Genomic DNA, 14,549 nt, shown 5'->3' with positions numbered 1-14,549 from the left:
TATATATATATGTTGATTTGTGAGAGTTGCTTGAGTTTAATTAATTGTCCTTAATAATGATAGAAGACCAAAAATACACTTTAAAAATAGACTGTATCACTGGACTAATAATGATAGAAATCGTGACTGTTCGTTCTTTTTGTATGCTGGGTAGTTTCAAGTGTGAATTAGATTCATAATTAGTAAGCTTATTGCTTTATTAGAAAAGAACTTCTAATATTAATTAGTATAAAAATTGACCAGGTATCACCATCTCAATGGAAGAATGATGTTTCTTGTTCCAGTTTCATCTACTAACTTTATTGTAAACAAATAAAATATACTAACTTTTGCTAGCTTTTGGGGGGTGGAGTGAGGTGGGGAATATTTTGTGGAATTTTATTACCTTTGCAGAAAGCAGTAATACAGTCTCAGTGGCAGTGGTCATGGGGACAACAATAATCCTAACAATATTTGCTCAGTTTTAACAATGTTAGCAACATTTCTAATTACTCTTCATTTTTGGTGGCAGTCTCTCTCCACTTGAGACAGGTGCTTTTTACAACCCTTATGTTTGCAGATTCAGGAGCTAAACTTTACAGAGATTATGAAACTTCTATATCATGTAACTACAGAGAAGGTAACAAACAGCACTCAAGTATGGGTACCTTAACTGCAGAGTTCTTGTAGTTTGCTACTACTCTATTCAACCTCCCCACAGTAGCATATTAGTATAAATTATAGATGCGACTTAATGGCAATTTAATGTAAGTTATTTAATTGATCCTAGAAAGTGAATAACCTCAGTAAGGGAAACTTGAAGAAGCTGTTCACTTACTCATGCATTCTATATTTTAGAACATCTACTCTGCACTGGCACCTATCACAGTGTGATAGCATATAGGGTAGTGAAGCACATAAGAGTAATAAGTCCCTAGGCCTTCAGGATACAGTCAGATTGAAACAGCACTGGAAGAGACAGGTAGTTCTATAGAATGGTTCATATAGCACTGTGAGGAAAAATTTAGGCTATGTGTTTATTGAATATGGTGATGAGATTTCTGTAAGTATAAAAAATTTTGAAAGCCAGACTGATAAAACTAAAAAAAAAAAAAAAGAAGAAGAAAGAAAAGAAAAAAAGGGGCCAGGGAGATGGCTCAGTGGAATAAGTGCTTCCCTGGCAATCATAAAGGCCTGAGTTCAATCCCCGGTTCTACAAAAACAAAAACAAAAACAAAAACAGAAAAAAAAAAAACAGACTGATAAAACTTACTGTTGTATGATTCCATTTATGTGAAATTATAGAGAAGATAAATGTGACATGAAAGAAAATAAATAAGCAGCCATGAGGAGCAGGGAAATTATGTTCATAATTTGTGCACCAGGTATATTTGACAAAATTTATCAGATTATATGTTTCATGTTGGTAAATTTTATTATTTGTAAGTAGTTCTTTAACACTCTTTTGAAAACATAAATGATACTATAATAAATTATTGGATAGTGAAACAAAAAAAAATAAGTCTTCTTCATTGCTAAATAAATAAATAAATAAATAAAGCAGATTTTGTGTTCACAAATATCTCATTGCATTCAGACTCTATAGTTTCCTAATTATATTACCACATAAAATGTGAAACCTTTTAAGCCTCAATTAAGGTAGGAATAGTCATGTAGCAGAGTTTGTGATACCAAGTGCAAGAGGAACACCTGAGGTCCCGCTCTCTGATAGGTCTGGGGAGCCCATAATGGACTGGAGGGCAGTCAAGCACTCGAGCAATGCATAGATGCGCAGGGAAATTGGTACTGTCAAACCACGAGTTCATCCCTCTGGTTTTCCTTAGAGAAAGTCTCAGTGAAGGAGTGGCCCTTATGCACCATCTTTATCCCTACACCCACAATGTCCTCCAATCTGACTCGTTGTGTTTCCTTCTCCTATACCATCATTGAAAGGGTTTTTCTTACAGGCAACGCAAACCTTAGAATTGTAGCACCCAGTGGTGGATTCCTTTGCCCCATACAATTAGCATACGGTGTTTGACTCTTCTGAACAACTTTTATGCAACACGTGATTTGTCTGGCTTCCACAGTCAACACCCTCCCCCAGTTTTCCTCTATTCTACTTGTCACTTTTCCTGTCTTTCTTGGATAGTTCTTCAGCTACCAAACAGCCTCTTCATGATGGTACCTAACAGCAGTCCTGTCCTGTGGCTTCCAATAGCAAGCTTTTGCCTGTGATTTTGAAGTTTCTAACTCCATGTCTTATTATTATTTCCTGAAGGTTAGGATTTAAGCATACACAACTGTCTAAATTATCTAACTCTGCAGATGCCAAAAATTGAACTCAAAACCAAACTGTTCAGAAAGGAACACTGAGTTCTCAGTCTCCCAAAGCTGTTCCCTTTCCAGTGGCCCTGTCGCAGCACTTCATAGTGCTGTTCATCTTGGGAGCCAGGTAAACAAAAGGCTGGGAGTATCGCTAGTTTCTCATTTTCCTCCCTTCTCACGGCCACCCCTCATGGAGCTCCATCGGCAGCAGCTCCTCCACTCAGTGTATCTGTTTTCCTCCTTCTCTGTTATTGCTGTCACATTTCAGTTCACCCTCACTGCTCACATGGGATGCAGGAGCTTTATGACTATTCTGCTGGGCCTGTTTTATGCTTCTCTACTTATTTTTTTTGCATAGTCATCAGAAAATTTTCAAAAATATAAAGTAAATCATATCGGTCTCCTAGCTTTAGATTTTTTCATTCATTAACAATACAGCTAAACGAAGTATTGGAATTTCTACCTCCTCAGGGATCTGCAGGGTAGGATTCTTACTTAATTTCTGACTTCATCTATGACCTCATCTCCAACTTTGCGAGCACACCCAGCCCTTCCCCCAGTCTTATTTTTCCTCAAATAAAACAATAAACTTCATTGTCATTGTCCCATAGAATCTTTCCATGAGCTGCTCTTTTATTTTCCTGAAATTACTCCCCTATCAGATGTTCCATTTGTTGAATATGTCAGAACATTTGTCTCCAACATTTTAAATGTTAGCTTCTCAGACAGGCCTTCTTGACCCACCAGGCTGAACGCTTCTTTGCCCACATTATGACACCCCTTGTCTGCTCTTATGTCACTTTCATCATGCACGCTGTCACTGCCTGCGAGTCCCTTTCTTGGTGGAGTCCATCTCCTGAGCATTAGAAGGGCCAAAGTGTAGCCAGCATTTTTACTTAATAATTTTTATTAAATAGAATAATTTTTGTAAATCATAAATTCTAAGTAACATTTTGAGGATTATTAGACTCCAATTTTAAAATTATGTATTAACTCATATTGCTATCCCAAATCAGTTTCATTAAGTTAATTTTTTAAAAATGTATTTAATATAGGGTCTATAGGGTCTCACTACACAGGTAGGACTCATAGTGATCCTCCTGTTTTCAGCCTCCCAAGAACTGGGATAACAGGTGTGTGCCACCATGCCCAATGTCAGTCGCTGTCTCAGTGTGCCCCGGGGAGGGGCCAGCACAGCATGCCAGGGATTGAACCTCAGTCCCTACGCCTGACTAAGCAGGAGCTTTAGTCTGATGAGCTATCTGGCTGGCTTCATTAAATTAATATTTATTTTAAAATCCACAAAATAAAATTTCAATAGATCATTTTATTTACTTAAGGTTTCCAGTTAAATGTCTCAGCTTATGTCTGAACTTCTATATACTTTTATATCTACCATAGGTTTTAAATTTATAAAAAGCTAAAGTATGAAGAAAGCTAACTATGGGTGTTAAAGAACATTCTCAGTAGTTAATGTCAGAGTTTCTAATTTATGCAGATGTTTAAAAAATAACCAATGTGATCAAATGTAAGTGTAAATTTGGCAGATGATGCAGAGGATGAAGTGACCAAAATATAAAATTTCTGAATGCTAGAGAATAAAATTTGGGGAGATGGATTATTTTTTATATAAAAGGAAGAGGTGCTTCATAAGAAATCTGTTTTTAAATGGGAACTCAAATGGTGGCATAGTTCTGTGTACAGTGGTTTTATTATACAAGCCATACTAGCAAAAGTGGGTTTGTCTGTGTGTGTTGTTTGGATTCCAACTTCAGAAAAAAAGATATTTTGGTGACAGTAAAGATGCTTGAGATGAGAACTCAAGCAGCAGTTCTGAGAAGGCTCCACTGTTGAGCCCCAACTCTGCACATGCTTGGATGTGTTTTATTTTATTTCTAAAAGGGAGAAAATTAGTTTTACTGTATGATTTTGCATAAAAATATTCAGATAATGATCTATATGGAACATGACGCTGTATGGAATAATGGTACTATATAGAAGTAAAGTTGCATATATTTTATAATAAGCATCAATTTTCAATTTTTTTCAAGTTTTGTTGCAAACTTTCTAATTGGAGGAAGTTATGGGAGAAAACGGTGGCTATAGTTTTATATTTAAACAGCACTATTGTTTTCTTCTTTTTTTCAGCACGAGAAATACAATTCAAGTTTTGCCAGATAAAATTGAAACTGTCTTAGTTACTCTTCTCTCCTTGCTGGGACAAAATACCTCACACACCAAATGAGGGAAGAAAAGCTTTATTTAGCTCACACCTAGTGGAGGTTTCACTCCGTACTCAGATCTCCAAGGCAGAGTGGCACGTGGCTGAAGGCAGCAGTTCGTGGCTGAGGAAAACTGCAAGGCAGCACCTTTGTAAAAATGACTAAAACCCGCTCTAAGTGTCGTTCTTCATGAAGGTAAAAGCAGCCCTGCCTTTGGGCACAGAGTTCATCGTGACTGCCAGCACCCACTCACAGATTTGGACCACAGAGCCTCAGCCTGAGTTCAGGTCATGGCTTTAGCTCTGCCTGCCAGGCAGATGATTTTTTTGGTACTACAGGGTCTCACTATGTAGGTCAGACTCCTATTGAACCTCCTGTTTTCAGCCTCCCAAGCGCTGGGATTAGGGGCGAGCACCACCACACCCAGTCTCAATTTCCATTTCAGCATGCCCCAAGGGTGGGGCCGGCATGGCCCACAGGGGATTGAATCCCGGGCGCTGCGGTCTGCTCGAGCAGACACTTTAGTCCACTGAGCTATCTGGCTATCCCTCAGGGAGGTGATTGATCCTCTCAAAAACAGGCCATCCCTGACTTCACACATCCATGTCTCAGTATCTTCAAGGGCTTTTCTGAAGAGCACATGGTAAAGTTCAAGGAAAGTGCTTACCCCGGGATGTTAGAGCCACATTTTTGTACAGTAATTGTCAAAGCCTTGTTAATTACTAAATATACCCACAGCGCTGTGTTAGAGTGAACTCTACAGGATTATTGTATCTAGCACAAATAAAAGTAAATGGCCATGTGATCTCTTCCTACAGAGTGAAAGCTAAGTGCATCTTGGATGCTGTTGATAAAATTCATTTCTTTAAATCAGCTTTGCAGCTTAGATTGTGGATGAAGTCCAAGCATTCAAAACATAATCTTCTTAAAGTTAAAACTCCCATGGGAAAGGACATAACATTTACACTATTTACATTTGCTTTAATTTTGAACTATAAGGGCTGGCCAGACACCTAAGTGGATTAAAGCACCTGCTTTGTCAGATACAAGGACTGGGGTTCAATCCCCAGCATGCTGTACTGGCCCACCCCTGGGGCATGCTAAGACAGTGATTGAGACTGGGTGTGGTGGCACATGCCTGTAATCCCAGCTCTTGGGAGGCTGAAGACAGGACAATCACTATGAGTCAGATCTTCATAGTGAGACCCTTTAGACTGGGTACTAAATATATTTAAAAATAAATAAGTAAATAAAAAATGATTTTGAAGTAGTTAATAATGAGAAATCATGGAAAATTTAATATAAAGATCTCCAATTTATTAATTTTCTAAAAATAGCATACTTATCACAGCTATCATTAAAATAAAATGACACAGTTTTAAAGTACTGTGAAGAGAGTAGTAGGGTGTAGGGTACCAAAAGTAGCGTAGTATTTATGTGTACTTCTACATATATATACCTACAATTCTATAATATAGAATGTATAATCTAGTAACTATGTGATACTAAAGGGCTTTTAAAATTTTGTTTATTTTTAAAGTAACTGTATTCATGAAGGTAACTAACAGGTGGTGTGTACAGCATATGTATGCTTCAGTTACATAAAATCTGTTCAGGAAGCTCTGTTTTAAATGGTGGTCTAAGGGTTTCCGGCTGTGATGCCTTAGGAAAGTGACTCCTGCACTTCTATAACCATGGAGGGGGAAAGAAGGTGGAACATTGTGGGTGTGACACTTTTAAGGGCAAGAGGAACTGCATTGCGTACCACTGCTACTTATGTCGTCCTGGCTGTACTCACAGTCCATGGCCATACCTAACTGGAATGGAAGAAGGGAAACATATTTAGGGGACTATTTTGAAGAGAGAGGAAGCTATTCAGTCACGAGTGATCACTGTTTGCCACAGTCTGCTCCCCTGGATCACCACTTGGCAATTCCGTCTTCTTCCCACCTATGTGATATGTTCAGCACTTAACAAGAATCCCGACTAAATCACTATGCAGAAAGAGTATTAGTTCAAAATCTAGAACCCCCAACTCATTTGCATGCACACATGCCTATTCCCACATCTGGAGGTGTCTGTCCCTATCTCTCATGTGCTGTTGAAGGAAGACCGAATAACTCCCATTCATGCAGGGCAAAGGGGCCTATGCTGGCCACTAAGCACAATTAGAAAACTGTGCTGAAAGAGACCTATGTGACCAAAGGAGGGAAGATAACTGTTCCTGGGTCTTCTCTCAGAGGACTTTAACTCAAGCATAAAATGGGTTTACCAACCCAAAGAATCTTGTTCCAAATTTCACACTGACAGTAGACCATAGTCCTCTTGGTAGCTCTTGATATCAACAATTTTAAAAGTTATTGAACAGATTCTCCTTAAACAGCTAAACTTAAGATGCAACTTTTAAAAAACACCATAAATATGACTGTAATTAAAAATACATATGCTCTGAAATTATGAATAAAACACTCCTTCCACATCTGAGAAAAAATAATTATCAAAAATATTAGAGATTTTGATGTGAACTTACTAAATGTAAGATAGCTCAGAACTATTTTAATAATGTAATATAGTTCAGTAGTATCTCAAAAATTTATTTAAAGGGAGCAAAAATCAGTAAAATAAGAAAATGACTCAATAGAAAAGAAAGATTGATATTTTCTGACCATGAGAAAGACTGTTAGGTATTTATAATTTCGATTCCACCAGAGAACACAGCGATGTTATATTCTCCCAGCCTTTCCTGTAGTAAGACATGACCTGTATTCCAGCCCTTAGGACACAACTCACAACTAAAATTGATATATGCTACCACTGCCTGACCCAGGCAAGGCTGCGGGGTCCATTTTCCTGTTCGCCAGCTTGGGACACTTGAGGGCTAAATGTTAAAAATTGCACAGCCACAATGTAGGAAGAATTACTATGTGGAGCTTTATCTATGGATCAGTAATGTCTATGGCATACTGTAGATAGGAAAAAGGAACTAATATCATGCAGGTAGTCATATATATTTTAGGGCCCACTTTAGCATCTAGAATTTCTGGTGAGGTATAATCTACCACCAAAACTAGAGTACTAGTTACCGTCTTGAAATATGTGGTGTTTGATTAGCTATGGTGAGGCAAGCTGTACAGAAATGGGCAGGCGAGGCTTGAGGAAATCTGAAGATCTAACTTGTATACCACAATCAAACCTTCGATGGGTCTGGGACTTGGGAGACTGAAAGATAGTTACGCATTTGGTGAGATTGGATCTTAGAAGTGGGGGGTAGAATATCCTCATTGTGATCATGTTTGTCTGTAATATATGTTTATAACAAGGTATTATAAAGAAGAGATAAGTTTGGATAAGAACAGCTATTTTTACACAATAAATTAACAAAAATGTCAGAGATCAAGAAATTTGCATGACTGAGGGGAAATAAAGCTATATTTTTTACTGCCAATGCCTTGAGATAAGGCTAAACATGTCTCTAAGAAAACTCCAGTAAAACATCTTAAAGACTCTTACCTGGCTGTGTGTCAAAGACTATTAAGAGTATGACTTCTTTGCAGCAGATACCTTCAAAGTAATTGCAAAAGGCGATGAGACAAAGAAACAAATCACCATTACGATTGGGGATTATGCGTGAATAGTAAGTACCCTTGCCGTGTAGAACTGATTGAAAATAAGTAGACGTCTGCATATTTATGAGATCTGTCTGTGGAGAGTCATCCAACTCTTGGCCTCTGACAAAACCAAGTCAAGTCTGGAGAACCTGCAAGGCAGAGCTTGGTACTGATGTGTCTCCACAACCCACTGGGAACTGTTAAGCTTATGATTCACATAAAAGAGAGTGCACAATTAATCACCTAGGGTTTTGGCATAACTTAATTAAGCTCATAAAATTCGTACAGAGGTTAACTCTGCTCCTCCTGCCTTATAAGCCTGCAGAAAAGGACAAGCCTAAGTCAAGAATTTGTAACAATAACAAGGAAGCTTAGAGTCAACATCTTGAGGCACTAAGAAAGTACCCTGAGAGCTGAGAGTTTCGGTAGGGCAGAAAACAGAACAGAAGGAACAATGGTTGGTTAAGCTTCCATGACAGCTCTTAAGTTTGAACTGTGTACTCATATTAATCAAAAATTTTTCTCACATACAGATGAAAAACCACATCTGTTAACCTTGCATGAAGAAAGCTTATGTAATCACTCATGTATAAATAAAGGCTACTGATTTTCTTCTGGGTTGGAGAGACGCACTTGTCTTCCCTCCTAATCCCACTACGTTTCTCTGAGTCTTTCATCTTTGCTGCCTGCTTTCCTCTCTCTTCAGGTTGCTGTTCCCTGCAAGCTGAGGCTGGACCTCGGCAGCTGTCCTTGGGAATTATGAGCCCGACAAAAGGTCGTCTACGTCTGAGCTCTATATCAAATCTTGAACCTGCAAACATGTTCCCATAAGGAGTTGGCTGACTCACTTCCAGCCAGCATCCTCTTTAGACAACCCCTGAGAGCACAGATATCGCAGCATGTGTTCTGGGGCCAGACAGCCCTTTGTGTCTTGCACTTCTGAACTATGCACCTTGAATCTAGGTCTTAATCTGAGTGTAACTCAGCTTAATTAACTGAAAATTACATTAATACTAAAGCTTATTTCATAATTTTATGTGATAACTGATTCAAACCGAATGCCTAGCTCAGCGCTGGACATATAAATTCAATAAAAGCCATCAAAGATATCGATTTAACATCATATCTAAAGAGAGATTTATAACCACTTAACTAATATCTCTTATGAATTTGTTCGCATTTTGTAGCAATTTGAAGTTTATCTCCCTGAGAATAATATTTCAGGCTGAAATTGTCATTTATCAAGATAGCAAATATTTCACAAAGTGAAAACTATAATAAAGGTGGTATTTGAGTAATGTTACATATTTTTATAGCACAGTCTTCGGAAGTGTGCTTATAGGAAGCCAAAAGACTTATATCACATGCAAAATGGAGCAACTAAATATCAGAATTTTTTTGGAGTTACATGCTAATTTATCGAGCCCCTCCCTGAACTTGTGGTCTCCAGGTTCCGCTTTCTGCATGTAGAGCTTGTGTGCCAGTGCCAGGAGGATGGCTGGGGGAGGAGGTGCAGCGTACTGCTGGATGAGGTTCACGGTGTGGCTGTAGCTATCTTCCTCATGTTGTGAAAACATAACCAGCAGATCCAGTTTCTTGTACAGCGCCTTCACCTGGCTGCTTTCTCCGTGTTCTTCTGCCCACAATTCTGCAAGATCTGTCACTATTCCAGAGTGGCTCGCTGCGGACACTCAGCGACCAGTCAGCTGCGTTTATTATCCTGGATGTCAGTGCCAATCTTTGCCATCACACTGGGGTCCCCAAAGAGGTCGAGGAAATCATCCTGTGTCTGGAAGAACTCGCCCATCTCCATTAGGATCCCCCGGCCTTGCTGTGCTCCTTCTCCCCATCAGTACCAGCCATGTACGTGGCAGCAGCAACAGGCAGGAAGAAGGAGTAGAAAGCTGTCTGGTACTCAACAACAGATCTGTACCGCTTTTCAGTGTATCTTCTGAGCTCCACAAGGTCCTGGGGGCTGTGATGACATCCAGAGTCTGCCCAACCTCTGTCTGACCGGCAGTCTGCAGGAAGAGCTTAAGCAGGTGTGGGTGGTAGGGCTGCTCCAGGAAGTGGAACTTCAGCAGGCAGTAGATAGAGGCTTCCAAAAGGACAACACCATTGACAGCATCCGAATCTATTCCTGGCTTCCAATACCAGCAGACCTGTCCCCTCAGTGTAAGGGATAAGTCCATTATATCATCTGTCACCAGGAAGAAAGCTTGCAGCAGTTCCACACACCAGGCCACAGTCAGTGCCCACTGCAGGCTGTCTTAATCCTGTTTCCTTGGCTCCACCAGCTCCTGGATTGCTACCAGCACCATCAAGCCCTGGTTGTGTTTGCTTCAGATGGCCTTGTACCCTAGGACCTCCTTAAGCCAGGCAATGACATCTATTTCTGGGTGTCCTGTGTCATCTTCAGTCAACACCCTGATAATCTGAGAGAAGTGCTGGATGAAATTCTGCATTTCTTGGGCATAAACATTGCATTTCTGCTCTCCATTCTCCTGAGAGAGGAGCCAAGTGCTCCGTTCTGGATGCTGTTCCTCTTTCTAAATATCGTATTAATATGACAAAAACTTCTTAAGCAAAACATACACATAATTAACGTGGAAACTTTAGGAACTCTGTGATCAAACATTTTGTAGACCACATTTTAAGGAAATTTTGGGGATTCGGATTCTAAATGTTATTGATTCATCTAAAATGGATTTCTTTTTTCTCAAAAGTTTTTGTCAATTATTAAACTCAATTGGATACATCTAAACTATATCATTGAAGAACTTTTCAACATCTGGAAAGTTGGATAACAAACTTGTTTTATGTAGGAAGTTGTTTATTAAAAGATATTATAGAACTTCTAGATTCAAAAAATTACCTTTAAGATATCCTAAAACACTTCTTTTCATATCTGATAAGTGCTGCACTGTACTTATTTTGCAAAATGAGACATTATATTTGCACACAGATGGTGGGTCAGGTAATCAAATAATCACCAGTGGATCAAGTAATCATCTGAGAATCTTTGCAAGTACTTTATAGTACTTTGAGGAACAGACTCAGAAAAATTGCAAACCTTCTGTCTTTTTCCAACTTCTTAGTGCCATTGTCTGAATGTGTTCCTCTAAGTCCATATATTGGAAACTCTAGTCCAGTGCAACAGAGCTGGAAGCTAAGTTCCAATGAGAATGTAGGCTACTTGGGGGGAACAGTGGACTAATACCATTATTGCAAGAGCAGACTGGTTAACACAAGAGAGGGTACATTTTAAAGGGCTGGGGCTGGGGAGACAGATCAGTAGAATAAGTTTTTACCAGGCAAGCACAGGGCCTTGAGTTCAATCTCTGGAACCAGAAATAAATAAATAAATAAAAATAAATGGAGGATTTTGTTCTGCTTTTCACTCTCACTCTCTTTGGCCTTTATCCCTTCTGTTATGGGATCATATAGCAAAAAGACTCTCACTAGATGCCAGCTTCCCAGTCTTAGATTTACTAATCTCCAAAGCTGGGAGAAATTATATTTGTTCTTTATAAGTTGTCTATTGTTGACTATTCTGTTGTAGGAGCACAAAACAGACCCTCACACTTAGTGTGAACATAATATATGCAATTTCTTTTTTTCTTTTTTTATGTATTTAGTACAGGGTTTACAAGGCCTCATTATGTACATTGGACTTGGAGTGATTCTCTTGTTTTCAGCCTCCAAGCACTGGGATTACTGGCGTGCGCCACCACACCGTCTCAATGGCTATCTCAGCACACCCCAGGGGTGGGACCTGCACAGCACACGGAGGATTGAGCCCCGACCGCTGCACTCTGCCTAAGTAGGTGCTTTAGTCCTCTCAGCTATCTGACTTGCCCTAATATATGCAATTTTTCAAATTATATTTCAAGCAGTATCTGCATATCTGAATTCCACTTATAAAATGTAGAAAATTGAGTTAAAACGTCCTACCTTATATTATATTATTACCCAGATATACCTTTTATTAAATATTTAAGTTTGTCCCTAAATAAAAACTGATATTTGAAACATTTTATCATTAAATATTGCAACCCAATATAAAGTGTGTTTTTCCTAGATTTGAAAGCAAAACATTTGCTATTATTGACCTCATCCATAGGAGAGTTACATGTCAGTAACACATGCTTCACTCTGTAATTCTGAGTAATTTTTCCTAGAGCCTCACCTGGAATTTCCAAATTCCCATGGATTTTATTGTGTGACACTACAAAAAAGGGGAAGTTTTCTCAAAATATATCCATCATAGTCAAACTTTATTTTAATAACAAAGAGTCTAGAAGCTTGAATAACATTAATGATATAGGCCCAGGCATTTAATTCTGAAATGTTCAGTATTTAGCTCTCAGAGATTTGAGGAACGATCAAATTTCCTGTGTGGAATGAATAAATATGCAATATAATTTGGATGCAAATATTTTCACACTTAAAAGATTTTCACAACCAAGCTCTGAAGAAAGTTGATGAGGTTGACTTCATGTGTCAACTTCACCTCGTTGTGGAATGCCAGGTGTAAAGTCACACAATCCTCAGGGATGTTTTTGGTTGATATAATACTCACAGCATTGGTCCGAGTAAGGCAGATTGCCCTCCTTAGGTTGGACGGACTTCATCAAATCAGTTAAATCCTTTCTCCATCTCCACCTTGGGCTTTCCTGATCTGTAAGCTGTAGATTGTCTTGGTTAATTTTTGATGCTGGAACAAAATACCTGATGCTCTCAGATTAAAGGAGAAAAGGTTTATTTTGGCTCATTGTTTGTGAAGTTTTCAGCTCATAGTCAACTGGCTCAAGCTGTGGCAGCATGGTAAAGGACAAACACGTCATGGTATGGCAGGTAGGTTACAGTGCACAGGATCAAGGCAGGAGGGGGATACTGGTCATTCCAGGTTACTTATACCCACAGAGTCCCACCTCTTCACACCAACCTTCACTTCCCAACCTCACACCCAGCTATAAACTCTTCAGTGGAGAAATGATTCTGTATCACACACCCGTGATCTATGTACCCCTCCCCTCAAAGCCCCACCTATGAGCACAACAGGCTTTGGGGGACATTTTACATATAAGCTATAACCGTGACTCACCCTACAGATATTGGTAGTTGCTAGTTTCCATAATCATGTGAGTCAATTCCTCCTCATAAGGTTCTTTTTATACATTTCATATTGGTATTGTTTCTCTGGATAAGCTGGGCAAATACAGGCTCTAGTGCCATGAAGTAAGGTGCTACTGAGACAAGTACCCTCAAAATAAAGAAGGAGGTAATTTGAGACTGAGCGTTTGGTGTAGGCTGAGTTTTGATGTTGCTCCAAGTAAAAGGCTTTGAAGGCACTCTTGGTAAAAATATGGATATCAAAGATGCTTCTGGCCAGGTCTCAGATGGAAATGAGCATTATCAGAAACTGGAGCAAAAATAATTCTTGTCACGAAGGAGAAAGAATCACACGAAAGTACATAATTTTTAAGCAACATTTTTGATTAAGTTTAGGTTTTCTTTACTATTTATAGTAAAGGATGATAGAAGAGGGAGAAATTGAGTGAATTATAAGGAAAATGGAGGAAGAGCTTTAAAATATGAAATATACTCAGTCTGATATTACTCAAAAAATGAGAAAGCTTGATATAAAAAGGATACTAAGGATGGGGATGGCCAGTGTTTCCATAAAGTAGAAACCAGTCATGTCACCAAAGACCAGGAAAAGAAAGGAGTCTGAGCCTGCAGGCCCCTGCCAGTGTGAAATAAGGGTGCAGAAGCAGAACAGGATGAAAGCAGACTATAGATTACTAAAATTCTGCAGGATGGAACACACATTTTCCAGCCTTAAATAGGGACTTATATCAACCTACAAGAACAGGAAAGAACTCCACCAGTGCCCCACAGGTATTCTGAACGACCAGTGTCACTAAAAGCCCCAAATTCATGGCTGTTTTCCTCTTATATTCAGAAGGTGGTTGCACCTCCTTCATTTTAGCAGGCCAGGGAACACTCATACAGAACCAGGGAGCCTTTCTGCAAAGACTCCTTGTAGGGGGAACGCGTGTACAGATTGACCAGGTGAGGTCTCTGTCCAGAGCCAAGGACTGGGGCCACAGAGGAGTCATAAACTAGAGAATGCAGCCACCGTGGATCATTCCCAAGTCTTAAGATTTAATGTAATTTGCTGATGAGCTTTTGTACTTTCCTGGAACTCATCAGCTTTCCTGTTTCTTCCTTTTGGAATAAGAATGTCTGCCCCCTGCTTGTTCCTCCGCTGTGTTTTGTGACTTGTCCAGAATCACAGGGCCATCATCATGGTTTAGCTTTAGAAGACTAATTTTGTCTTGGGATAAATCCTACTTTAATTCTTAGTTACATGTGACTTAGACGATTTTTATTTTTTTTATTTTTT

General features: G+C 39.2%; 1 protein-coding gene and 1 pseudogene across 1 annotated transcript in view; one reads left to right on the top strand and one right to left on the bottom strand.

Moving 5' to 3' along the window:
- Ccdc91 (coiled-coil domain containing 91) overlaps window positions 1-8,968 on the top strand; it is a 327,571-nt gene extending 318,603 nt beyond the window's left edge. Inside the window, exon 12 of the mRNA XM_023714223.1 lies at window positions 8,844-8,968. Coding sequence (XP_023569991.1) covers window positions 8,844-8,968 — 125 coding nt within the window. The remainder of the gene's footprint in view (window positions 1-8,843) is intronic.
- A 524-nt stretch (window positions 8,969-9,492) lies between these two features.
- On the bottom strand, window positions 9,493-14,127 carry LOC101589121 (annotated as a pseudogene).
- Window positions 14,128-14,549: the final 422 nt, after the last annotated feature.

The sequence above is a fragment of the Octodon degus genome, unplaced genomic scaffold (assembly GCF_000260255.1).
Source record: "Octodon degus isolate 3935 unplaced genomic scaffold, OctDeg1.0 scaffold00034, whole genome shotgun sequence".
Lineage (NCBI taxonomy): Eukaryota > Metazoa > Chordata > Mammalia > Rodentia > Octodontidae > Octodon > Octodon degus.
Note: the sequence above shows the minus strand (reverse complement) of the source record. Positions and strands in the feature narration are given on the sequence as shown.